This window comes from Hypoxylon fragiforme (assembly GCF_022984875.1).
Source record: "Hypoxylon fragiforme strain CBS 206.31 chromosome Unknown GGS25scaffold_9, whole genome shotgun sequence".
Lineage (NCBI taxonomy): Eukaryota > Fungi > Ascomycota > Sordariomycetes > Xylariales > Hypoxylaceae > Hypoxylon > Hypoxylon fragiforme.
The window spans coordinates 596195-619905 of record NW_026054764.1 but is presented as its reverse complement, the minus strand read 5'-3'; the positions used below and the strand labels follow the sequence as shown (position 1 = coordinate 619905).

Below are 23711 nucleotides of genomic sequence, written 5' to 3'. Positions count from 1 at the left end.
ACGGGTGATTCAACTTGACTGCTCTCTATCAGGTATGTACTAGGAATCATATTCCCGTATGCATCGCTTTGTTAGATGCCCAACCAACCTCGGTCGGCTCATACCTGACGAAGCTCGCCAAGCTTCTAGATCCGGATGTGCGTGAGACATGGCGTCGTGGCGTCCTGGGGGAGCTGAGGTCAAGTATTACAGATGGTGCCCGCGGGTGATCGACAGGGCCTTTAGCTCTAGGTAGCCGCTAGATTAGGGAGTGCCGGCGCTAGAGGTAGGCAAACTTGGCGAGCTTGGCTGCATATGCTATGCCAGATATATACATGTATGGCATCGTGCTTGTGCTCTGCCAAGGCGACTTTGATGAGACTTGTGAGTTGCGGAAAGTCCGAATAATGGCGCACCAAGATCATGCTGGTAGCCTTCGATTGCGAATTTTCTGATGGCGGAGTTAATAGGGGTTTGGCCCCAAAGAGTTCCATGTTGATCGAGCGCCATAACTTCGGCATTTGCTTCTCCGCCCCTAACATAGATATCTTTCAATGGCTGACATGAATGCGTATATCGCTGTGTAATGTAAGGTTTGTGTCGTTTAATATCTACCTAGGTAGTTTTCCCTACATATTTATGTAGGACTTATTTAAGTAGTTTCGCTAAACTTCCATGACACGATTTCGAATTTCTTGGAAAAAAAAAATGAATACCCGATATTAGTGAAGCGTGTCTGACCATCTCATATCGCTGTCGCTCGTACTTCTTATTCAGTATTATCTTAATAGGTTCGTTCACCAATCGTCATAATCGGCTGTCCCATCCCAAACATCTCGACCATGCTTTTCCAGTCTAGTTTGACCCAATCGGGACCATTTCGTACAATGGCTAGTCCTTGATCATCAACGGACTCAGCGTTTGGCTTGATCAATGGGTTTCCCGTCCGATGGAAAGGGCAGAAGACGGTCAGATGCACTTTCCAGGCCAACAACTCAACCCTTTCCAAGTATGGGTCGGCTAGTAGTCTCAACAATGCTTGAAAGGGGGGACGTTGGACCATGTCGAAGTCAGCCATTCGGTTTGCACCACGCCAGCTTGGTGGAATCAAACGCAGTCTGAGGTCTCGCAAGTTCCCGCAGAGAACCATATCGGAGAGAGCAGGTCCCAAGACACGCTCGAATTCACCGCCTACCCTTGTGAGGTGAAGGGTTAAGCAGCGAATGCGCCTACGGGCACCCTGTCCTTCGTCACTCAGAAATCCTCCACGACGAGTGAGATGCATGGGCAAACGGTGGCTTTGTGCATTTAACGTAAAGCGGTTTTGTGAATAAAATATAGGAGATGCCTCCTGGTACATCTGCATACTGACGAGAAAAACATTCAAGAAAGATGAGAGTGATGAGAGGGGTAATGTGAAGAGAGTTGAGTTGTGAAGGATGATGCTATACTCCGAGACAAGAACGTGAGAGAGAATAGCGGCTCTCAACTCGGGCGGAAGGTCGAAGAAGCGAAAGACATTAGCAGGAGCCATCTTCATATATGGTGTTTAATATTGCTATTGCCGTTTTTTTCTTTGTAATATCAAGGGATATGTCGTCGTGATGTGTGGCTGTATGTGTGTGTTGTATCGTATCTTACGCCGGTGAGTTGACAGCCATGTGCCGGTTTATCCAAGACTGCAAGATGGCGATACAAGCTTCTAGTTTCTGTAAATGGACCGCTCGACTGATAGATACCCCTACTAGTAGACAGTAGAGGCTAAAGTTTGGATGGATTCCGTAGCCATCAAGGTTCAATATTCGTCTGATACTACTAACCTATTATCTAGGTACTAGGTAGTTAGTAGGTATTTATGTAGCAAGGTAGAAATGAGTATTACATGTAGATAGATAGATGTATAGATGAGTTGTCGGAATTATTCGAAATGATGTTTTTTGTAGGAGACCAGTCTATCCGCACCTTCCACGCACATACATACCGCTATTAATGTGCTATAGGTGATACCTCCAGTGGATTTGCATACTTGGCAGGCAATGGCAGCTCCTTGGGTAGCAATGGACAACTAACTGAATGATGTTTTACACCTACTAGGTTAAATAGCTTACCTAATAGTTAGTTAACTACCCTTGTCTTACAAAAACCATTGAAGCATTAAATACTACAAGTTATTCAACTAACCGTATGATTTATGTCACAAAAGAGGCTCATACATACCGTGATAAACACATATACCTTCTAGGTTAATGTGTTTATCTTATCTGAGCTGTGCTAGTTAAAATACTACCTACTATGTATGTAGGATCTTAGCGCGATTGAGCTCCTAGCAACAAACTTGAATTACAACGATTCAACACTGGGCATTCTTTATGTGCCATTAACCACCTGTAACTACTACCGACCACCTTAACACTCGCAGTACTTCATAGGTGCAATCTTTTATTCTCCCACGCAAACACAACCCTCTTCCCCTCTCTCAATCGCGTCTGAGATGAAGTACCGACGTCCAAAATGCAATGCTATACAGAGCTGACGCCTCCCACGGCTGTCACACATTCCCTAACCTTACCCTTCGTCTCGGCGCAAAGCAGTAATCTCGTTGTCGCAAAGGCATCCCTTCTCCAGATCTTCACCACCAAATCAGTATCCGCCGAACTTGACAAGGCTCAGAATGCCAACTTACAATCCTACCGATCTACTGAGAATTATGACTCTAGAGTAAACGACGATGACGGCCTCGAAGCTTCCTTCCTCGGCGGCGACTCTGTCCCCGTCCGGTCTGACCGTTCCAACTATACCAAGTTGGTACTTATCGCTGAGTTCCCGCTCGCTGGAACTATCACGGGGCTTGCGCGCATCAACACGAAGACAACCGCTTCCGGTGGAGAGGCTCTTTTGTTGTCTCTCAAGGATGCGAAGCTGAGCATGATCGAGTGGGATCCCGAGAAACATTCAATCAACACCACTTCCATACACTATTACGAGCAAGAGGATCTTCAAGGAAGTCCATGGGCAGCATCATTGAGCCATTATGCCAATTTTCTGGCAGCAGACCCAGGTAGTCGTTGTGCCGCCTTGAAGTTTGGAGCGCGAAGTCTCGCCATCCTTCAATTCAAGACCACCGAGGAAGATATAGACATGGATGACTGGGATGAGGAATTGGATGGTCCACGGCCGGTGAAGGAACATACCACCGCGCTCGCGAATGGAACTAGCAGCAATGAAGAAACACCATATTCAAGCTCATTTGTCCTTCGACTACCTAATCTTGACCCTAGCCTCATCCATCCTGTGCACCTTGCCTTCCTCCATGAGTATAGAGAGCCAACATTTGGCATCCTGTCTTCAACTACTTCTCCCTCCCTAGTGCTTGGTCGAAAAGACCAGTTGACCTATATGGTATTTACCCTGGATATCCAACAGAAGGCTTCCACAACTATTCTGTCAGTGACCGGACTCCCACAAGACCTGTTTCGAGTCATTGCTCTGCCGGCGCCAGTCGGTGGCGCATTGCTGCTTGGCACAAATGAACTCATACATATCGACCAATCCGGAAAATCGCATGGTGTAGGTATCAACCAATTTGCGAAGCAATCTACCTCGTTTAGTCTGGTTGATCAGTCTGATCTCGAACTGCGGTTAGAAGGTTGTGAAATCGAAGCCTTGTCTGCAGAGAATGGCGAGTTCTTAGTGATCCTTAGTGACGGTCGCCTGGCCTTGATCATGTTCAAGGTTGACGGTAGGATAGTATCCGGGTTCAGTCTTAGACTAATATCGCCAGAAGCTGGTGGATCGATCATACCAACCGGTGTAACAACCTTGAGCAAATTGAACAAGACCTGCCTCTTCGCAGGCAGTGAAGACGCAGATTCCTTGGTTATTGGCTGGACACGAAAACAAAACCAGTTCGGAAGGAGGAAGTCCCGCTTACAAGACCCTTCCCTTGATCTTGATATAGACGATGAGGATATGGAGGACATGGATGATGATGATGACCTCTACGGTGAAGAGCCCGCGCCTACCAAGCAAACCTCCCCTAGTGCTCCGAATAGCAAATCCGGAGAGCTCGTCTTCCGCATACATGATCGCCTTGTCAGCATAGCCCCCATTAAAGATTTCGCGCTTGGAAAGGCAACCTCCTCTGATAATGAGGAGGAGAATCAAGTGGGCGTTGAAAGCAGTCTAAGCTTCGTGTGTGCATGTGGTCGAGGTAATGCGGGCTCTGTAGCTATTATCAATCGAGAGATACAGCCAAAGGTTATTGGCCGTTTTGAGTTCCCAGAAGCACGAGGCTTTTGGACTATGGCTGCTCAAAAACCGATACCAAAGGCATTGCAAGGAGAAAAGGGGGCTACGTCCATGGGTACAGACTATGACACATCGGCGCTATATGATCGCTTCATGATTGTTCCTAAGATCGATTTGGATGGATACGAAACATCAGATGTTTATGTGTTGACGGGTGCGGGCTTTGAGGCTCTCACTGGAACGGAGTTTGAACCGGCTGCCGGATTCACTATTGAAGCTGGCACCATGGGCAATCACATGAGAATCATCCAAGTTCTCAAGACTGCCGTCCACTGCTACGATGGAGGTAAGACTGGACTGATTCTGCTATTCAAATTTTGGGGCACATGCTAATACACCGGATCAGACTTCGGACTCATCCAAATCTTACCAATGCTTGACGAGGATACGGGCGCCGAACCTAGGGTTAATTCGGCCAGCATAGCTGATCCGTTCATCTTGTTAGTACGCGATGATGCCAGCATTTTCATCGCAAAGATCTTCAAGAACCTGGAACTTGAAGAACTTGAAAAGGACGACCCAGTACTCACTTCCACAAAGTGGGCCACCGGCTGTTTATACGAAGATAAAACCGGTATATTTTCCGGCTCCAATACCGACAAAGGGACCAAGTCTGGCGAAAACATTGTGATGTTCTTACTCAGCAAGGCTGGAGCGCTTCATGTACGTGTTATAGTCAATCTCTCCACAATCTGACTGCTAACAGGCCTAGGTGTATGCTTTGCCAGATCTTTCAAAATCGGTGTACGTTGCTGAAGGATTACCCTTCGTACCTCCAATCCTCTCAGCAAACTATGCAGCAAGACGAGGGACTGCCAAAGACATGGTTAAAGAAATTCTCGTAGCTGACCTTGGAGATATGACATCTTCGTATCCATACTTGATTGTGTGTAGAACCAATTCCACCATTATTACTTCAAGATGACTTACCACCTTCCAGGTTCGAAACGAGAATGACGATGTGACGATTTATCAGCCCTTCCGCATAACTTCGTCCGACGCCCAAGAACTTTCTACATCACTTCACTTCCAAAAACTGCCTAACCTGGTAGTAGCCGATAATCTAGAAGAATCATTTGACGACAATGACAGCGATGATACCGAGACAAAACGGGATCTTCCGATGCGACGGTGTGAAAACATTGGCGGATACATGACCGTCTTTCTTCCAGGCCACTCTCCGAGCTTCATTCTACGATCGTCAAAGACTCTGCCAAAGGTCCTTAGATTACACGGTGACGGAGTCCGAGGGATGAGTCCGTTCCACACCGAAGGCTGTGAACGTGGCTTCATATATACAGACTTCAAAGGGGTTGCCCGGGTATGCCAGATACCAGTTCGCAATACCACCTATGCAGAAATAGGCATGACCCTCAAGAAAGTGCCTTTAAATGCTGACATACATGCTATTGCTCATCATGCACCATCCGGCACCTTCGTAATAGGTTGTGATGCTCCAGAGCCGTTCGAGCTGCCGAAAGAGGACGATTATCATAAAGAGTGGCAGCAGGAGAAGGACCTGACATTCAAACCCACGGTTATACGTGGGCAGATCAAGTTAATAAACCCGAGCAGCTGGACCGTGATTGACACTATCGAGATGGAATCTTGTGAAACGATCATGTGTGTTGAAACGGTCAACCTAGAAGTCTCAGAGTCAACGAATGAGCGAAAGCATCTGATTGCTGTGGGTACCGCAGTATCTCGTGGCGAAGACCTTCCTATCCGGGGCCGAGTGCTCGTATACGATATCGTTACGGTCATCCCCGAACCAGGAAAACCGGAAACTAACAAGAAGCTAAAACTGATAGCAAATGAGGATATTCCTCGTGGTGCTGTCACAGCCCTGTCCGAGATAGGTACCCAAGGTCTCATGTTAGTTGCCCAGGGCCAAAAGTGCATGGTTCGTGGTCTTAAGGAGGATGGTACGCTCTTACCAGTCGCGTTCATGGACATGAGCTGTTATGTAACAACTGTCCGAGAGTTGAAGGGGACGGGCCTCTGCCTCATGGCAGATGCAGTCAAAGGCGTGTGGTTCACAGGATACACCGAAGAACCCTATAGAATGGTGCTTTTCGGCAAGAGCTCGACCAGACTAGAAGTGCTTACGGCAGACTTCCTCCCAGACGGGAATGAGCTTTTGATCGTAGCCTGTGATTCGGATGGAGGAATCCATATCCTTCAATTCGATCCCGACCGTATGTCTTTTTTATATTCCCTCAACACCTCTCAATCATAAAACTGACGTGAAGCAGACCCCAAATCGTTAGAAGGCCATCTTCTCCTACACCGGACCACCTTTTCCGCCGGTGCGCATCCCCCAACCCGCAGTATGCTGCTTCCTCGCACATTGCCACCCGACTCGGACTATATCGCTCATCTAAACGGCGCCGCAAACGAAGATCCGGACTCTACCCCAGCGCCACCATCCCACCTCCTATTCGCCTCAACTACCGGCGCCCTCGCAACCCTAGCACCGCTCTCCGAGCCTCAATACCGCCGGCTCTCCTTCCTCACAGGCCAGATCGTGTCCTCGCTCCCGCACTACGCAAGTCTCAACCCGAAAGACTACCGCGCCCCCGTCTCCACCGGCGCCGTCGGCCGCTTCCCCCCTGGAGTAGACGCCGGCATGGGCCGTAGCATCGTTGATGGAGCAATACTCGCGCGATGGAACGAGTTGGGCGCCGGACGACGCGCAGAGATCGCCGGACGTGTTGGGTTTGCGGGCGCGGACGAGGTCAGAGATGTGCTGAGGGAGGTCCTGGGTGCTAATGGGCTCGCGTATCTGTGAGCTTGAACTCCTGGATATCGTGTGATGTCTGGTAGTTGTGATGATATTCGATTCCCCCTTGCTCGAAATCTTATGGTTGAATGGAAAGAATATGAAAAAAAGTCGAAGACGAAAAGAAAAGGGGCAAAAGGAAATAGCAAATCATCAACGGAACAATAGTCGCCAGATGATTATCGAAATGCATGAATGGCTGCGGATCTCTCATCTTTCTCGACTCCTTCTCGGAGGAATAGTTAGTTGCCTAACCCCCTACCTGCCCAAGCATCTATTATCTAGGTAGACAAGTAGGCAACACGCAGATTTCTCCGTGGGACAAACAGATTTGGTCGGGGGATTAATTTCAGCATTCAAACGAGCTAAGCAAAGATGATTGATTCTTTTTTCGGTTGGCTTCGTTTTAGTTGCTTGGTTGGTTGCATAGTTATCATAGTCATGGGTGTTGCTCGGTATTCGTTATGAGATTGGTGATGGTGATGGTGATGGTGGTGGTCGGTGTATGAATATTATTAGCCCGGAAGAGAAAAGAAAAAAAGAAGTGCCTACCTAGGTACCTACCTACATAGTATCCATGTGTCCTATATGTAGGAACTACTTGCCTTGCATGTCGTGAAAGCAAGCAATCCGTGTGATGAATGCCCAGGAATATAGCTACATAGGTAGGTACTTACCTCCCTAACCTAGGTATCTAACCTAGCATGCGTCGATTTCCTTGACTTTTACTTCGACTTTCACTTTAGACCTGTCTACGATAAAGGGGCTTATGGTAGGTATCATTCCTATTCAGGTACTATAAACCTAATGTACCGTACCTAGGGGGTGTGCATGTATGCAGGTAAAACTGCATACCTCCAGGCGCCCACCTACACAGTACCTCCCTGCCTAGGTATCCATCCGGATCTTGTGATCCTGCCGTCCTTCGAAATAGCCATTTCGAGTATTCCCGGAACCCTTTATTTCCCCTTACTTCCTTCCGTCCATCCATGGGGCCGTCCCCTTAAACCGTGAAAAATGAAAATCCCCAAACCAGGAGACCGCGCCCGTTCCTATCACATATGTACATATTGTACACGAAAGACGTGGGCAGCGTGAATTTCTAACTGAACCTGGAAAAGAAAAAAAAAAGGGGTGTGGGGTGGGGTGAGGGGGGAGGGAAAAGGGAGGGAACTGGGCAATGGTGCCCCTGATAAATGCCAACGCAGCAGACTGGTCGACTGGCGCGATACAATGCGCATCTCTTCTTTCAATCATAACTAGAGTGCCCAGTCCACTCTAAGCATCCTCGTGTCGTCGACGGAAGCTGCCGATGCGACGCTTCATACCGTCGCTGAAGCGCTTGGCGGAACTGGAGGAGGGGCCGGCTGCGCCGAGGCTGATGCTGCGTTGGCGGGCCTCGACATTGAGATTGTCGCGGTTGCTCTTTGAGGCAGATCGTCTGCCGGAGGCGTGGGAGGTCGACGGCTGCATCTCGTAGGCATTGGGTTGCTGCTGGAGCGATCTGTGGCGCTTGTGTTTCTTTAGGTCCTCCTCGATGGTGTAAGAGGGCTCTCCTTTGCCCTTTAGGTCGTTGGGATGGTATTGCTAATAGTATGTTATTAGTCTAAGGTTTTTCGAAAGGGGGAATAAGTTAATGGGCACTATAAAATGGTAACTTACAATATGGTCCCATCGCTTATACGGACCACCCGGCGCATCTCGCTCTCGCATAAGATCTGCGCCTTCCTCGTAATCCATGATGTGTCCACTCATGTCCCGTTCACCGGGAGGAATGGTTGCTGTTCCCTGAAGAGGGACGTGTCGTTCAAGAGAGTCCATTACATGCTCTCGAGGTGTCGCCTTCAACGCCATACTGTTGCCGTACTTAACGGCTTCGACGGGCGCATAGCGCTTGTCCCGGTTTCGGGAAGCCAAGGTGGCGTCATAGGGACCACCGTGGTGGTACGAACCACCAAAGCCCGTAGTGTCGAGGGAGTCGACGGTGTCCGTCTTGCCGATGTTCCTCTTGCGAAGATGGGGGGATCGGTCTGCGGCCTTGGTTGCACGCCTGATTGCTTCTAGGGGTCTCTCCGACATGCTGCTGAGGCGGCGGCGAGTACGGCCAATGGCGGATTGAATATTGCTCTTTAATTTTTCGATGGACTGGCGGTGATTCGGACGATGGGAATCTGCAGTTTGAGGTCTAATGGACTTAGGCGACTTAGGCGACTTAGGTGACTTTGGAAACTTTGGAAACTTTGGCGATTTGGGTGTAGTCAAAGTGAGTTCGGTGTCTCTGGTTGAGACAGGATGGAGTTCTGTAATTGGGGAAGAAGGGTTGGTGCCAGTAGTTATGGTAGAAGATTGGTTGGAGAGGGCACGAGTTCGGGTGGGTGTGGGATACTTCTTGGACCCAAACGAAACCTCATAGGGCTGCGGCCCATACAATGGACCCAGGATCTCGTCTGCGGCCTGTTGAAATAAGAAAAAAAGAGGGAAAAGGTTAGTGGATTCATGCAATACACGCGTTCAGACATGACTATGATGTAACCTGCGAGCCAATCTGGTACGTAGATGTATATCAAGTACCCTGTACATCAACCTTATCTCTCTCTGCAGGGCTTGTTGACCCTTGTGCAACCCACTCATTCAGTGGCTGGGGGGGTGACGTAATTCAACTTACAGGGCAGCTGCGCAGCTGCAGGGATAGCTCATTGCGACAGGTGAACGAATTGCGACAGCGCATGGGTCAAGGATCGTAAGACAGGAAGGTAAGACAGACAACGATCAAGATCAACAGGAACAATGTACATTGTAGAAGATGATATTTCATATCGTTAATTCTTCTAACTACATACATCACCAAGTTCGAAGTTCGAAAATATAATAAAATAAAATAAAATATACAAACGCGAAGACAGGACGGATCGTGCGTCTCAGGCGACTGTTGTGCTTGTCGCTCAATACATGATCATGAAAATAAACCGCCGAGACAGATAAATATTGGGATAGGAAGACGTGAACCAGGGCACAGAGAGAGGACGCAGAGAGCAAGAGCAAGAGCAGGAACAGGAACAGGAACAGGAACAGGAACAGGAACAATAAATGAATCTCTTTTACACGTACCCAGGAAGAGCTGAACTTTTGCTCACGAGGAGCCATCGTGATACTGGTAAATAAAAATAGGCAAAGGATGCCGCAAAGAACAGAAAGTCAAGAGCGGGCAAGAACACAGTTGTCTGCGGTGTAAGCATGGGAGGGTTGGAGAGTAGAAAGAAAGAATGTAATGGGAGGATTGAACGAGAGCGCCGACTTACACAAAATTTAAATAAAGGTCGAGAATCAGTAATTCCACTTGTGGGGAACGCTGATTAGACTTCGCCGGCAACAGAGGTGAAGAGGTGCCTTTAGAAGGTGATCGATCCGCTATGCCGTATTCGAATCACTTCAGAGTTGGCGAGAGCCTCAGGCACACCAACGTTGATATCCATAATACATTGTGCTCTCCTGAGGAGGTACCGGCGTACCCAGCTAACTACTACGAGCTTATTTCAACGGTAACAACCTTCTTATGTGCACATATCTGCCCCGAAAAGGGTTTAGTAGATGTTGAGCCCTTTCTCTTGTAGAGAAGATACCTAGAATATTGGAATCTAGGTTGTGTTGATACAGTGCTTCTATATATCACGAGTATCTCCTAGCCCCATTTTGGCATATTTTTAAGAATACCCATGCAGCAACGATGGATACTGATTATATTAATTTCAGAAGTAGGAATAGGAGGACCTTGTGATCATATAAGATATTTATCAAGATATTGTCATGATCCTTGATATAGGTATCATATACTAGAAGCAACAATACCAAACGAGGTTTGTATTTGAACTTTGACAAGTCTGTAAGTCTAATAGTTGCTTGAATTAGAAACATCACAATATATTTAGATGTTGTCAGACGTCCTTTATACGTAACGGATCTGAATATAAGCCACTCTAGTATCTCAAGTCGCAGAGGTTACTTCTTAATATGCTACCATTTATATCTACATTAATACTTTTGTGTACCTAGGCACGAAAGCAGATGCTCTCAGAGCTTGCTCTAGACTCCTATTTGATCTTTTAAAAGTTCAAAAAACGATTGCTCCTTGGTTGGAAGGCACCCAACATGGTAGATATCATGGTGTAGACACACAATATGAGAGGATTGGCTTGTCTCTGTCTAATCAAACACCCATATACGTGTAAGTATAAGTGTTCTTAGCAACATGCTATGACTACGTGATGGAGAGTGCTCATATTGAGGCGTATGAGTAATAGGGAATATTGAATATGAGGGTTGAAAGGTACTTAATTCTAAGTACCTGCCTAACCTTACCCTGCATCTACATGTATGTATACCTACTACATGTAGGTACTAGGTAGTAATGTGATCCTTCAGCCCTATCGTTAGCTCGGGCCTGCACTTTGCGGGGTTGGGTGACACCGGAAGCAGGAACAGATCTCAAGAAACTTCCTAATCCTAAACGGGAGTTATTTTGACAAGGGAATTAAAGTATTTGAGACAGTTTTCTGCATCATACCAGGTACCTCCTAACCTTAGGTAGATCAGAGCGATGGGTAGCCTGTAAGTAGTAAGTACTACCCAAGGAGGGTATGTAGTACTAGGTATTCAGATGAGGGCACACCTCCCCCACCCCAACTCTTTCACCCTCCTCCAATCATAAAAATCACATGGAGCCTACCTATCCTGATGTACTACTAGTAGTAGACCAGTTTCTAAGATCAGTAGATTTTCTCACCTCTCAACCTTTGGAAACATTCAGTTGTCTAACACCATATACATATAGTACCTTGCAATATGAGAAAGTACATATTTTTATACCAACACTGGCTTGTGCCCCTCCTTTTTATGCATCAATGACCCGAGTTTTAGCCAGTGAACATTGAAGTCTTAAAGATACCTAGATATGTAACCTACCTCTATCTTTCACACTCCAAGCTTTCATCCATGAATCGACCTTAAAACAGCCGTGAACATAACATGGGAATATCATCATCGTGATTAGCTAGCAAATGGCGTTGGTAGACTACTCATCCTCAGACTCTGAGCCTACGGTTGATGAAGCGGTGTCTACTACAACAGCAACAAAAAGGCGGAAGACATCACATCAAGATGAAAAAGCAGGAGAGGCAGCAATGCCACTGCTGCCTACATCTTTCCACGACTTATACGCGTCCACCGTGCGTCGAAGCACGAGTGATGACCCGGCCTTGCACCAAGGTCGTAAGCGCGTGAATCCGCACAAAGCAGGCAACTGGCCGAGCCACTTGTATATCGAGTGTAAGCTCTCCTTTCTTTGCTTTCTCATTCATTCTCTACAATAGTATTTCATATATCATATATCATATATCACACATTTACAACTAAACTCATAAAGCCTCATACTGTATTCTTAAAACAACCACCCCTACACCTAATCTAGCCAAATACTTACTACCTACCAGGGCACCCAACACCCCCCCAACACACATCCCTCACCAACCTCCTCACCTCCCTAGAACCCGCCCTCAAGCCCCTATCCATGGACCTCTACTCCTTCCTAACCTCAGACCTCGGCGCCCCCCAGCCGCTGCACATCAGCCTCTCCCGGCCCATCGTGCTCAGCACCACGCAGAAGGACGCCTTCCTCCCACAGCTCACCGAGCGCATCAGCAGCAGCCGCGTCGGGCCCTTTGATCTCGTGCCGCGGGGTCTGGAATGGCACCGGACGCCGGAGTCTTCGCGGTCCTTTCTAGTGTTGAAAGTGGCGAGTTGCCCTGCTCCTCCTACTCCTACTCCAACTCCAACTCCAAGTTCAAATTCAACCTCAACCTCCCCCTCCCCCTCATCACCATACCCCCGCCCCCCAAACCCAAACCCAAACCCAGAACTCTCAGCCCTCCTCGCCCAATGCAACGCCCTCGTAAAATCGTACTCCCAGCCACCTCTCTACGCCTTCCAAGACGACGAACACAACACCAGCACCAGCACCAGCACCAACGAGAGCAGCAGCAGCAGCGACGCGTTCCACATCTCAATCGCCTGGTCCTTCGCCGAGCCCACGGCCGCAGTCAAGCAGCGCACCGAAGCCGTCTTCTCTTCGCCAGACACGCGAGCGCGGGACGAGATCCTAGCCGTCCGCGTCCCCGTCACCGGCGTCAAGGCCAAGATCGGGAATGTCGTCACCCGTGTGGCTTTGCCCGTGCGTGGGAAGAGGGGGAGGGGGAGGGAGGGGAGAGGTGGTTTAATAAGTACTATCCATGTTGCTATGTAGCTAGCTAGGTAGTTAATCTAGTAGTTGGTCTTCCTAGTTGATCGATTGATTGATTGGCTCATACTATAGCGCCAAGATGAGGATATGTAGATTAGTAGACTAGATTACCCAAGGTGTGCCTAGAGACAGAGAAGCATGCCATGGGAGAGGGAACCCCATAGGCCAGCCAGTATGGCACGTGTCTCTGATGATAATAGCAGTGGCAGTGGCATTTGTAGGATATTTATATGTATAAGTAGGTATCTATAAACTAGGTGTATTTGCTATGCACATAGTAATAGTAATAATCTATACACCAATACTTGTCTGGAATACAAATTCCAACGCTTGAGTAGGTAGGTAGGTAGGTAGCCCAAACACACAAAACCCAAGCCCAAAACAAACAAAACTCCGTCCCATGGATGCAAGCTATGGTGCTTTTCGCCAGTATTGCTGCAGGTATAAGAGAAACGCCAGAGTCAAATCCTGTATACGCTTTTTTTCCCCATCAAAAATCCGAGCTAGGTATGCAAGATTTATTTCCTTCATAGCTCGTCTAGACTGGGCCGCTCCAGTCTCCAGTTGCGAGGTGAAACCGGCAGCCCGATGAAGAATTGCCAGAGACGGTTCAGCTCCGACAGAGCGATCAAAAACCTAGGGATGCGTGGTTAGCGTCTGAGTGGGAAGAAGATACCTAGTTTAAATATCTCTCGATTAGGACTTACATAGTCTTTGGAAAGGTAACCCAGCCTTTCAAAACAAGTTTGAACGCCTTCATTACCCTGGAGAATTCTTCGTTGAAGGCCTCACCAACCGTCGGCTGGGGGCGCTCTCGTTTCGGCGGCACATCGTCTTCCACATCCCATTCATCGTCATTGTCGGGCTCTTGGTCAACCTCTTGAGCAGTCTCTGAGGTAGCCTCTGGTCGACTCTGCGAGATGCCGACTGCATGTGGTTTCTTGGCCCGATCGGGGATCGTGTCCACGTTGGGCTTTTCCTCGGCCTCTACCATGCTCCTAAAACCGACAAGAGCCCTCATAGAGCTGCTTAGCCTAGCATAGGTATTGAATAGGGCGACAAGCTCCGTGCGTTGCAGCACCGGGATATCCTCGCTGTCATTGTCAAATTCGAACAAGACTTTGAGAGCTGCGCCATACCCGGCAGTCTGCAATTTACCCCAGAGCCTACACTTATCACAACCCACGCAGTCCATAACCCGGCTAACATTCCGGAATCTGTTTTTAAAGTCCTCCTTCAAGGATGGGCCCTCGCCGTTTTTGAACATGAGGCTCTCGTCGAAGATCTGAGGGACAGAAGCCGCGCCTTGAGTCACAGCAAGAACTTTGGCCTTGGTAGCAGCGTCTTGCTCCGGATCTCCCGTACAGAATGTGTAGCTTTGCAAATGAGGACCAATCTTGGCAATTGCGCGGGTAAGAAGTGCGTAGTTGAAGTACAAGTTGGAGATTCGCTCAGGGTGGGTGTGTAGTCGGCCTTTATAACAACCTAAGTTGGGCTGCCATTCGCCGGTAGTTTGATTCAAGAAGTCCCAGCAGAGATGGGTGCTGATGCTCGCGTGCATGCCAGATATCACACGGTAGAAAACGCGTTTTTCTAGACATTCGCCCTCCGTCTCCAACCCAGTTTGCGTAAATGTAGTGCTTGGGTTTTGCTGATGTTGCTGTATCATGTGCTGTCGCTCCGCATCTTGGAGTACGTTGCGGAAATCTTGCGCCGCCGGCCCCTTGGCTACAGGACTGATCCCAAGAGAGGCAGAATGGGGAAAGGAAGATTTTTGGAAACAGTTTTCCCGGTAGATGGCATCCCACACCATCTTGGCACCTTCGCCGGCGTAGCCCGTGAAACGCTCAGGGTTATGGACTAAGCTGACATAGTCGCCCTTGCTGCTTGTGCTTTCATCTTCTGGCACACAGTAATCTCGCTCGTCGCATTCGTCGTCGTACTCTACCACGCAACTCTCGCCAACATCCTCTCCTAGCAAGCCCTGTAAAGGCTTCTTTGGTCGCTCTTTTTGTGCCTTTTTCCCAGGATGCTTTGCCGAGGGCCCTTCTAGCTTACTTAATTCGCTTGCTCTCCATATTTTGGGTATATCTTCTTCGTTGTCTATCGTGTTCACAGCACATGCAATGTTGCCACACATGCCATTCTCGTCGTTCCAGAAAGGACATCTTTTATTAAATAGGTTGAGGCGGTAGTGGGAAAAGAAGTCGGTTTCTCTGGTTAATTCATCTAGGACAGGTTTGACTTGGCTATTCAGTCTCTCGAGCGTGGAATAAGAAGCACAGGCGTCAGAGACGATGGCGCGAGGAGATATCTGGAAGGATTCATTTTCATTAGAGACAAGAGATTGATATTGTGACGGGACAGCTGCCAAAGAAGAGGCGGTTAAAGAAAGATATATAGCTAAGCTGTACAGCGAGGAAGACATACTGCGCATGCATCCTCCGGAGGTTCTTTGCCTTTACATTGGCCGGGGGTTTCCCAGAGCGCAAATAGTGATAGGTAGAATAGTTTGGCGGATTTCATCGCGGCGGATGGAACCGTGACCGGTATATGTGTTATATATACCTAGGTATATACCTACCTACTAGGTACGTAGTAGGGAGAGGTTCACGGGTGTCAGGTAGCGAGTAGCAGATAGGCGGGTGGAGGAATGGACACCTCAATAATAATTATTTTTATATTGAAGAGGAGAAAAAGAACAGGGCCTAGTTCCTTCTTCTTTTCGGTATATGGGATTCGCGGCGTAGAATACTCAGGTAGGTATGTAGGTAGGTAGGTAGGTAGGTACTGTATGTATATATAACGGTTAAATTCCAGTCAACGGTAATACTCAATGAAGATTGGAGGTGAACAATATTAGGGTAAATTCATGTCGTAGGCAGGGACCATGTAGGTACATAGTAGAATCTGGTAGATACTAGGTAGGTATGTATGAAACTACCCTAGGTACCTAGGGATATGTACATGTGTAACCTTGAATATAGACTAACCTTTGGTAGAACCTGGTAGGTAGATGAGTCTAAGATGACAGATGTATGCACGATTAGATTTCAAGTTGTGCATCAGTGAAAAAAAGGAAGAAATTAGAAAGTCATGGCAACTAAAATAAATACCTATGGGGGTAATGCAAACTGAAGAGAGTCGTCGCGATATAATTATTTCAATTTTGAAAATGTAAACGTGTTCATTAACTAATACATGTATTCCATATGTAGCCACTCTAAGACTATAAATCGATGAGATTCAATGTCATACGATCATGGCCTGTAAAATAGATACATTATTGTCGTGTTCATCTACATACGAAATACGGATAATGGAATGTTGCCAGTTTGCATTGCCTTCAATGTTCTGACATACATATGCCTACTAGGTATTAGGTAACCTACAGCTATGCATGTAGGTAGATCAGAGTCATCAGACGATTAATAACTACATGTACCGAAGTAGTTATTCTTATTGTTAGTCTCATGCTAACCAAAATAGCAAACTCCCAAAGTGGATACGAAGTAACTACGGGTTTACTAGTGTTGGAGCCTCGTTCTAGAAACGGATGCACGGAACTTGCATAGCACCTAGTACCATGTACCTGGGCACACGCGGGGGCGGAGCGACTTGAAGTGGTTTGATGACTTCACTTTCAATTATTAATTCAAATGTTACATTGGCATGTTGCTTTCCCAAGGTTCCCTTAAAACAACATTGAATGCTGATATGTTGACATGTTGATATTCCTACTATCATTTCTCACAGCACCTCATTTTGTTGAGTACCTACTTGCGGTGAGATAGAATCGTACGTGAAATATATTAATCTTATCTATAAGCATACAATCGATGCACTCGATACATTTGATGCCATTGTGATAATACTGACCAGCCAATCTCCTTGGTCTTTTCAGGTATTGGGGTTGTCTATCATCATTGCCATTGGTGAACCAGCTACTTGGATTCCAGGGTTAGATGACTATTAGAGTAAACATGTCATATGCAATGTGATCGCAAGGTGATCGAACACATACGTATATACATATTACCTGGTTAGATGATACCTACATGGAGGAAACCTTGGAGGTATCGATTTCTTTTTAAGAAAAAAATCCAACGTCTAGCACTGCAAGTAGAAGTAGTTATGCTTGTCAAGCAACTCAAAAGAATGGTGTATGAGCCGGTAATGAGCCTTCATGACAATCATGATATTCCATTCCATTTAGGTCCCCATGAATCTCTATAACCCAAGGGGACCTAACTACTATCTGCGTAACTGACTAAAACGTAAGCTACCTATTCACGCATGAACAAGAATGGAGCGTAGTTTTGAAGGACATATTCTGGTCCTTGTTTTGCTACCGAGATCTGCGCTTTGTTGAGCTGCTCAAGCTGCTCGAGTTCCCTTCATGCTTTATAGTTGACGCAAATAACCACCATTCCCTCCTCTGGTATCTTCTGATATTATGGGTCGAAGGTTGCCATATGCGCCGTTCGATTCCCCAAAGGGAAGAATGATAGCAGCCATTGATGTCCTTTCTCGGCAGGTCAAACTGAAAACCAGTTGGGCGAAGAGCATTGGTTTGATCAAGAACGGCCATGAATCGTCACGAAGCATTGCCCCTAATAAATGCAGTCCTCGCTATGCAGTGGTTTCGCGTATCAAGAGTAATCTACAAAGATGGTGAAGCCCACGTGGGCTGACGGATCCGTTTAGGTTTGTCCAGGTTTGCCTGTGGATCACTGTTGAGGTGCCTGGTAGTTGAGAGGTCGCCTTAAAAATAGTTAGCATAATCGGCCAGAACGAGACGCATTACGGCCAACTCACTTGAATAATAGGATATGCGGCTCTGGTTCATGGACTTCGTAGTGCTCCCATCCTAAACTCTGTGGATTAAGATCCTTATTAGCTCTTGCCAATACAAACAATGGCGATGGGCTTGCGCCAGAATGACTTGAAACCTACCTGAGTGATGCCGATCGCGCGCCATTCGTCCTCCCATAGAAGCTTAAGTGTGCCCTTGGAATAATCATGATAGTCTTTGGGGATAGCCTTAAGCATGGCCTTTGGTAGCTGAACGTGACGGTATTCGTATTCGCTGTCCGAGTAACTGACACACCAAGTTAGCGACGAGGGTTTGCTACAGGTAGTAAGGTTATATAGCCGTACCGGGCAGAGTAGTGGATCAAGTCGATGTATTCCTCAAGCCGTGCTCGTTCTTCGTCACTCAGAGGACGAGGCACCTTGTTGCGCCGAGTGACATCAATATTCATAGGCATGATGGCAGATCGCGCAGTTAGGTTTTGTTTCAGAGGTCGAATAGTATGGTGGCAAGATGAACAATTGGGGCTTGGATAAAGTCTCGAAAAAGGCGTCGATCGAGTCTAGTAAAGAATGTAGGATAATCGCGCCAAGTAGAAGTAAAGACGGTCTCGTGTCCTTCCGAGGTAGATTCAGTGTCTGAAGTGGGATGCGCAGAAGCGAAACGGTGCGATTAGATGTTAGACTGTCTAGGCAGCTGTTGAGGGAAAGTTAGATTGTAAAGTAAGGGGAAGAAAGAATTAGGTACTTGGTAGGTAGAATGGGTTACAGGCTGAGGGGTGTAAGTTTCAAGAGGAGAGCGGGAGGAGCGCGCGTTGCTTAAAAGTTGAAGTTGCGGTACCCAAATTTTAGTCGCAAAGAGGTACGAAAGTAAACAGTGCTTGAAGTGGGGCCGTTTATTGAGCACAAGCCACACATACGACATTCAATGTTGCAGCTGTATTGTGTGTACTGCTAACAGTACGATGCCGACCTAATAGTGTACTGGAGGTACTCTCTCATATACCTATAACTCGCTCTTCGATACAAGATAATCACCTAGCGTCAGATACTAGCGCGTACTGGGTACTAAGCTGAGGGGCAAACATAAGAACCTAGCCACCTTTGTTAGCAACTGGCAACTGCCATGTGTAAGTTCAACATTGTGGCGCATTATCTACTACACTAGTATTAGCAGACACTAAATTGAACAGCTGGCAAGGCAGCAAGTTACATTGGTACTGGCTGGGACTGTCAGCTGGTGGCACTCTTGAGTCACTCAAAGTCGCTCAAACTAATTTACGCCGAGAGCTTTTCTCCATATTATTGTTATGCGCGTGCATCAACGACTTTCACTGCTTATTTTCTTCAATTCATGAAAGCCACTCTGCCTTTCAATGTTCGCGTCGCAGCCGTCGCTTTCAACGTCCATACCTGGGTACCTCAAGTGCTAACACTAAACCTAGTACCTTAGTACTGCCTTATAGTAACTAGCAAAAAGCCGCGTCCGACAACCCACAAATCATCACCACCATCGCATCGCATCGCGTCAAGTCCCTGCAACCCCATCATTCTGAAGCTGCCAGTCCAAGTTGTCAGAACTTTCAAAGTTGGATTCCGCCATTGAATCCATACAATTAACAGCAATAAGATATATAATTTATACGACCTTAGCTCAAACTCGAATGCGTCCGCCATATTTTTGCACCCGCAACCATGGAGAATAAGAGAAAAGCAAGCAGTGCAAATGTCGACTCATCGGCAAATGATTCCAATGATAGAGCTGCTAAGCGTCGCAAGCTGCAAGAAGTAAGCTATTCCAACTATTCAGTTATTCATCCCAATTATACCCCGTCTTTCACATCCATCATATAACTCGCATTGCGCGCAAGCTTTTGCCATGGCTTTTGTAAAAAGCACGAGGCACCGCGCAATGTAATGCAGTGCATTCATTGTATTGACAATGCGAGTTGAGTTGTATTATGAATTCCTTTCTCGGTTGAACTCAGACTTGAAGTTGTAAAAGTGAGGGTCAGGGTTGGAGCATACATACCTGTTTCCCTAACTACTTATCTACCTCCTTAACCTACATATGTAGTAGCTACTGAGTAGCTTTTGACGGAATGCAATCCCAATGCGTTCAATGTTGTCTGCATTGTCTGTCAAACACCTCTTCCTCATTCCTCCATACATCTTCGTACTTTAATCAGCCCTATCCTAACCCTAAGCCTCGATGTATAATCACTCTCCTTTCTTGAGATCTCTTTACTATTTCCCCATGCACCAACAAAAGTTGCTCCTTTATACTAATTTAATCTCGTCAATTTAGGAATTCGGTGATCTTTCAAACGGCGAGACCGCTGAATCAACCACTGCATACGGATTAAACATTCTAGAATCAATCCGAGCCACTACAGACAAAAAGTAATGTTTGAACCATGAACTCCTTTTTATATATTATTACCCATGGGTGCCTCCATGCAACCCCCCTTTTTGTTGCCTCTACCTCAACAAATCTCATTCAAATTGGACATTGATGTCAATAAACTTATTATAGACTGGCTATGACTGACCATATTTGTATCACAGTGGTCGTTCCGTTTCGCCCTATTTCGAGAGACTCCCATCCAAAAGCCAAGATCCTCAATATTACAAGAAGATACGGCTTCCCCTATCTCTAGAATTGATCGAAAACAAGCTCAAAAACCATGAATACACAAAGCTCTCCGCATTGGAGAGCGACTTCAAGCGTCTCGTTTCAAACGCCAAAGAAATCAATGAGCGGACATCTGTAGCCTTTGGCGATGCAGAACGAGTACGAAAGGCCGTTAGTAACCTCATGGTCAAATATAATCCTGCATACAAGTCCGGCAATTACCAAGCTGTCGCTACTCCCTTACCTCCCACACCAGAGCCTGACGATAACGAGGGCGATGATGACGATAATGACGCCGAGGAAGATGGAGAGGACGAGAAGAGTGCCAGTGATCAAGATTTGCAACCAACATTGGAGAAGGATGATGACGAAGTAGCTGAAGTAGCTGAAGAGGAAGCTGCCCAAGCCGAAGATGAAGACGAAGAAGAGGTTGAGGAGGCTGAGGAGGACGTGCAAGAAGAGGCCGAGGAAGGAGAGGAGGGAGAAGAGGGAGAGGAAGGTGACGAGGAAGAGGACGGAGAAGAAGACGAAGACGACGAGGATGAGGAAGGAGAAGAAGTTGATGAGGATGGCGAAACAAGCCCTGAGGTTCGAAAAAGACGACGACCCGGCCGACCACCGAAGAACCCTGCTGCGCACGCCCGAAAGGTCGCAGCACGTGGGCCAACTCCTGGCAAGGCCGATACTCACTACGAGAATAAGTCGTATAAAGGTCTCACCTTTCAACAAGCTCAGGAGAAGATTGTGGAAGAAATGCTTCGAAAGAAAGACGAGACGTAAGTTTGCCATGTCCCCGTGTGATACTGCAGTTTACTAACAAGTACAAAGTGGCGAATTCCCCTATTTTGAGCCTTTTATCTATCTTCCCCCACGAACGCTCAAAGACTACTACGAGATCATCGCAGAGCCCTTGTCGCTCAAGGCACTACAAAAACAAGTCCGAGGCCAGCATGGCAGAGGCGGAGCAACCTATGTCAGCGACTTCAAGGGCTGGGCTGCTTTTGAGGATCAGGCTAGTCTAATTTGGAAGAATGCGTATCATTACAATGAAGATGGAAGTGAGATCTTTCTCATGGCTCAGGAACTTGAGGTAAAGACAAATGATATTGGCGCTGATCGGTCATTTCTTTTGCTAACATATCATACAGCAATTGTTTAACGAGCAACTAAAGCTTGCCAAACTTCAGATTCCAGAGCCATCCCAGCCCAAGATAAAGTTGAAGATGCTGCCCAACTCGGAGACTCCTGTACATCCTAAGAAGATTACTATCCATGTTGGTGGCAAGACAAGTGCTACGGGCTCACCGGCCCCCGTGACAGGCCAATCCGGCGAGGGGGAAGCTATTCGTAACGGCACACCTATAGGCAGAAATCCCTTTGGGGGCTCTACAGCAACGTCTGTAAACCTAAGCCAATTAGAAAAGGCGAGAAGCATGTCAACCTCTGCTGGCCCTCCTAGTCCGTCGGCAGCAGGGCTGGCGAAAGTTGAGGAAACCGTTCGGCCGTCACCTGCATTTGCGAATGCTCAGCCATTTGCACCTCCAGTGATGCCCCCCGCCAGCGTTATACCCAATGATACGGTCCAGCAACAGCCGCCCCAACCCCCTCCAAAGCTATCGGCCGCTGACATTCTTGAAGCCCAAAAATATCGGCCCCATCCAATTAGTAAGAAGCATTTCTTCCCCAATGACTATTCTTGTTTGACTGACCAATCTATAGAAGAGTCAGAGGCCCTCATGCCTATGCTCGTTCTCACCTCTCATCCTAGCCTCCCTCTTGACAAGAAACTTCAACTAGCCTTTCCCGCCAGTCCTACTGAGACCCAACGAGATATTGTTTTGAGTGCGCCCGCCAGCCACTTCCGCCTACAGCTCAAGCCGCAGATAGCGCCATTCCTAGAAGCCCAGAATCGTGAGTGGAAGTTGAATGTGATCCACGATACGGTGCGCTTGTATCCTTCATCGGGTCCATTTGACAGGCGAGGCGAGCCCGTTTTTGACGTCAACTTACATTTCGGGGTGAATCGCCTGGAGGTCTCAGTGGTGGCAGCCCTCCCAAAGGGTCAAAAGGCACCTAATGGGCTAACGATGGAATTGGAGAGAATTGTGATACACTTCAATTTACTCCGACATTCGTAGCATCATGACATAGGCAAATGAACGTGCCCCTTATTCTACGCAGAATTAAGCCCAAGAAAGTCGCATATAAAAGACGTGCCTCGTCACCAGCCATGGAAGGAATAATAGGTTATATGGAGGTAGGCATTTATCAGGGAACATATGAGCACAAAGAAGTGGTGGATATTATAGACGGCCCTTCATATTGTACTAAGGGCAGGTCAGATGTACACAGGGTGGTCTATCGACAAATATTCAACGTCTACTCGGTGGACTTAGGGGGCCATTGACTTGCTTCCCATTCTAATGCTTGTCGGAATTGACATTGGTGAGGAGTGGTGGGAACGGTGGGAACGGTGGAACATACGAATCTTGCTTTTAACATTGAGGCACTGCAGCACTGTAATAGTCTACAAATTTGTGATCTCACATGCTTGGTAGTGGTGGTCATGGGTAGATGAAGTGAAAATATCTCGAAGACCTCGTCACATTTCACTCAGTTTATAATGAGACTGCAGAACATATAGGTCAAGATCCTGCTGTGTACTTAATTGCTCTGGCTAGCATGTGCCCAATTCAAAGGAATGAAATACAAGGACTATTATTTACTATAATTGTTGAGTTGATAAGATCTGTACAGCTGTAACAGTTAACTTAGTTGCAAAAGCAAAATACCTTTTTTTTTTCTTGGTGGCGGGGTAGTTCAGTGAAAATGTTTGTCAAGCAATTATTGAACGCTAAGGCTCAAGTTCTGGACCCTGAACATTGAAGTTGGCAGAATAAAAA

At 47.1% G+C, this 23711-nt stretch overlaps 7 protein-coding genes across 7 annotated transcripts; 3 read left to right on the top strand and 4 right to left on the bottom strand.

Moving 5' to 3' along the window:
* Nucleotides 1-642: 642 nt before the first annotated feature.
* GGS25DRAFT_441867 (uncharacterized protein) lies at nt 643-2010 on the bottom strand. Its single transcript, XM_049258737.1, has 2 exons — nt 1961-2010; nt 643-1799 (listed from the first exon to the last, which is right to left on the bottom strand). Exon 2 carries the CDS (start codon nt 1517-1519, stop codon nt 764-766), a length of 756 nt encoding a protein of 251 aa, XP_049112835.1. The 5' UTR covers nt 1520-1799; nt 1961-2010; the 3' UTR covers nt 643-763.
* A 287-nt stretch (nt 2011-2297) lies between these two features.
* Nucleotides 2298-7676, top strand: GGS25DRAFT_506207 (CPSF A subunit region-domain-containing protein). Its single transcript, XM_049262293.1, has 5 exons — nt 2298-4573; nt 4634-4950; nt 5000-5173; nt 5228-6485; nt 6543-7676. The coding sequence occupies exons 1-5, from the start codon at nt 2491-2493 to the stop codon at nt 7076-7078; spliced, it is 4368 nt and encodes a 1455-aa protein (XP_049112834.1). The 5' UTR covers nt 2298-2490; the 3' UTR covers nt 7079-7676.
* A 167-nt stretch (nt 7677-7843) lies between these two features.
* Nucleotides 7844-9632, bottom strand: GGS25DRAFT_506206 (uncharacterized protein). The gene is made up of 2 exons (XM_049262292.1): nt 8732-9632; nt 7844-8656 (listed from the first exon to the last, which is right to left on the bottom strand). Exons 1-2 carry the CDS (start codon nt 9146-9148, stop codon nt 8348-8350), a joined length of 726 nt encoding a protein of 241 aa, XP_049112833.1. The 5' UTR covers nt 9149-9632; the 3' UTR covers nt 7844-8347.
* Nucleotides 9633-11600: 1968 nt separating this feature from the next.
* GGS25DRAFT_441805 (U6 snRNA phosphodiesterase Usb1) lies at nt 11601-13408 on the top strand. The gene is made up of 3 exons (XM_049258736.1): nt 11601-11681; nt 11898-12391; nt 12556-13408. The coding sequence occupies exons 2-3, from the start codon at nt 12124-12126 to the stop codon at nt 13362-13364; spliced, it is 1077 nt and encodes a 358-aa protein (XP_049112832.1). The 5' UTR covers nt 11601-11681; nt 11898-12123; the 3' UTR covers nt 13365-13408.
* Nucleotides 13409-13575: 167 nt separating this feature from the next.
* Nucleotides 13576-16211, bottom strand: GGS25DRAFT_506201 (endoplasmic oxidoreductin). Its single transcript, XM_049262291.1, has 3 exons — nt 15792-16211; nt 14069-15675; nt 13576-13997 (listed from the first exon to the last, which is right to left on the bottom strand). Exons 1-3 carry the CDS (start codon nt 15885-15887, stop codon nt 13889-13891), a joined length of 1812 nt encoding a protein of 603 aa, XP_049112831.1. The 5' UTR covers nt 15888-16211; the 3' UTR covers nt 13576-13888.
* A 1854-nt stretch (nt 16212-18065) lies between these two features.
* On the bottom strand, nt 18066-18738 carry GGS25DRAFT_441751 (regulatory subunit of cyclin-dependent kinase). The gene is made up of 4 exons (XM_049258735.1): nt 18522-18738; nt 18318-18462; nt 18180-18238; nt 18066-18125 (listed from the first exon to the last, which is right to left on the bottom strand). Exons 1-4 carry the CDS (start codon nt 18629-18631, stop codon nt 18092-18094), a joined length of 348 nt encoding a protein of 115 aa, XP_049112830.1. The 5' UTR covers nt 18632-18738; the 3' UTR covers nt 18066-18091.
* A 750-nt stretch (nt 18739-19488) lies between these two features.
* On the top strand, nt 19489-23524 carry GGS25DRAFT_506194 (Bromodomain-containing protein). The gene is made up of 6 exons (XM_049262290.1): nt 19489-19961; nt 20482-20576; nt 20742-21584; nt 21637-21898; nt 21957-22473; nt 22528-23524. The coding sequence occupies exons 1-6, from the start codon at nt 19869-19871 to the stop codon at nt 22944-22946; spliced, it is 2229 nt and encodes a 742-aa protein (XP_049112829.1). The 5' UTR covers nt 19489-19868; the 3' UTR covers nt 22947-23524.
* The last annotated feature ends 187 nt before the right edge of the window (nt 23525-23711 follow it).

What these genes read in the sequence shown, in the direction of transcription:
- GGS25DRAFT_506206 (XM_049262292.1), bottom strand. Translation starts at nt 9,148, where the DNA reads ATGTCGGAGAGACCCCTAGAAGCAATCAGGCGTGCAACCAAGGCCGCA. An exon ending in ATAAGCGATGGGACCATATT is followed by an intron (nt 8,657 to 8,731) that starts GTAAGTTACCAT and finishes ACATACTATTAG; the next exon opens with CAATACCATCCCAACGACCT.
- GGS25DRAFT_506201 (XM_049262291.1), bottom strand. Translation starts at nt 15,887, where the DNA reads ATGAAATCCGCCAAACTATTCTACCTATCACTATTTGCGCTCTGGGAA. An exon ending in CTCCGGAGGATGCATGCGCA is followed by an intron (nt 15,676 to 15,791) that starts GTATGTCTTCCT and finishes GAATCCTTCCAG; the next exon opens with ATATCTCCTCGCGCCATCGT. An exon ending in GTTACCTTTCCAAAGACTAT is followed by an intron (nt 13,998 to 14,068) that starts GTAAGTCCTAAT and finishes ACGCATCCCTAG; the next exon opens with GTTTTTGATCGCTCTGTCGG.
- GGS25DRAFT_506207 (XM_049262293.1), top strand. Translation starts at nt 2,491, where the DNA reads ATGCAATGCTATACAGAGCTGACGCCTCCCACGGCTGTCACACATTCC. An exon ending in GCAAGGCTGGAGCGCTTCAT is followed by an intron (nt 4,951 to 4,999) that starts GTACGTGTTATA and finishes TAACAGGCCTAG; the next exon opens with GTGTATGCTTTGCCAGATCT. An exon ending in CTTCGTATCCATACTTGATT is followed by an intron (nt 5,174 to 5,227) that starts GTGTGTAGAACC and finishes ACCACCTTCCAG; the next exon opens with GTTCGAAACGAGAATGACGA.
- GGS25DRAFT_441751 (XM_049258735.1), bottom strand. Translation starts at nt 18,631, where the DNA reads ATGCCTATGAATATTGATGTCACTCGGCGCAACAAGGTGCCTCGTCCT. An exon ending in TTGATCCACTACTCTGCCCG is followed by an intron (nt 18,463 to 18,521) that starts GTACGGCTATAT and finishes TTGGTGTGTCAG; the next exon opens with TTACTCGGACAGCGAATACG. An exon ending in GCGCGATCGGCATCACTCAG is followed by an intron (nt 18,239 to 18,317) that starts GTAGGTTTCAAG and finishes CTTAATCCACAG; the next exon opens with AGTTTAGGATGGGAGCACTA.
- GGS25DRAFT_441867 (XM_049258737.1), bottom strand. Translation starts at nt 1,519, where the DNA reads ATGAAGATGGCTCCTGCTAATGTCTTTCGCTTCTTCGACCTTCCGCCC.
- GGS25DRAFT_506194 (XM_049262290.1), top strand. Translation starts at nt 19,869, where the DNA reads ATGGAGAATAAGAGAAAAGCAAGCAGTGCAAATGTCGACTCATCGGCA. An exon ending in AGCGTCGCAAGCTGCAAGAA is followed by an intron (nt 19,962 to 20,481) that starts GTAAGCTATTCC and finishes TCGTCAATTTAG; the next exon opens with GAATTCGGTGATCTTTCAAA. An exon ending in TCATGGCTCAGGAACTTGAG is followed by an intron (nt 21,899 to 21,956) that starts GTAAAGACAAAT and finishes CATATCATACAG; the next exon opens with CAATTGTTTAACGAGCAACT.
- GGS25DRAFT_441805 (XM_049258736.1), top strand. Translation starts at nt 12,124, where the DNA reads ATGGCGTTGGTAGACTACTCATCCTCAGACTCTGAGCCTACGGTTGAT. An exon ending in GAGCCACTTGTATATCGAGT is followed by an intron (nt 12,392 to 12,555) that starts GTAAGCTCTCCT and finishes ACTACCTACCAG; the next exon opens with GGCACCCAACACCCCCCCAA.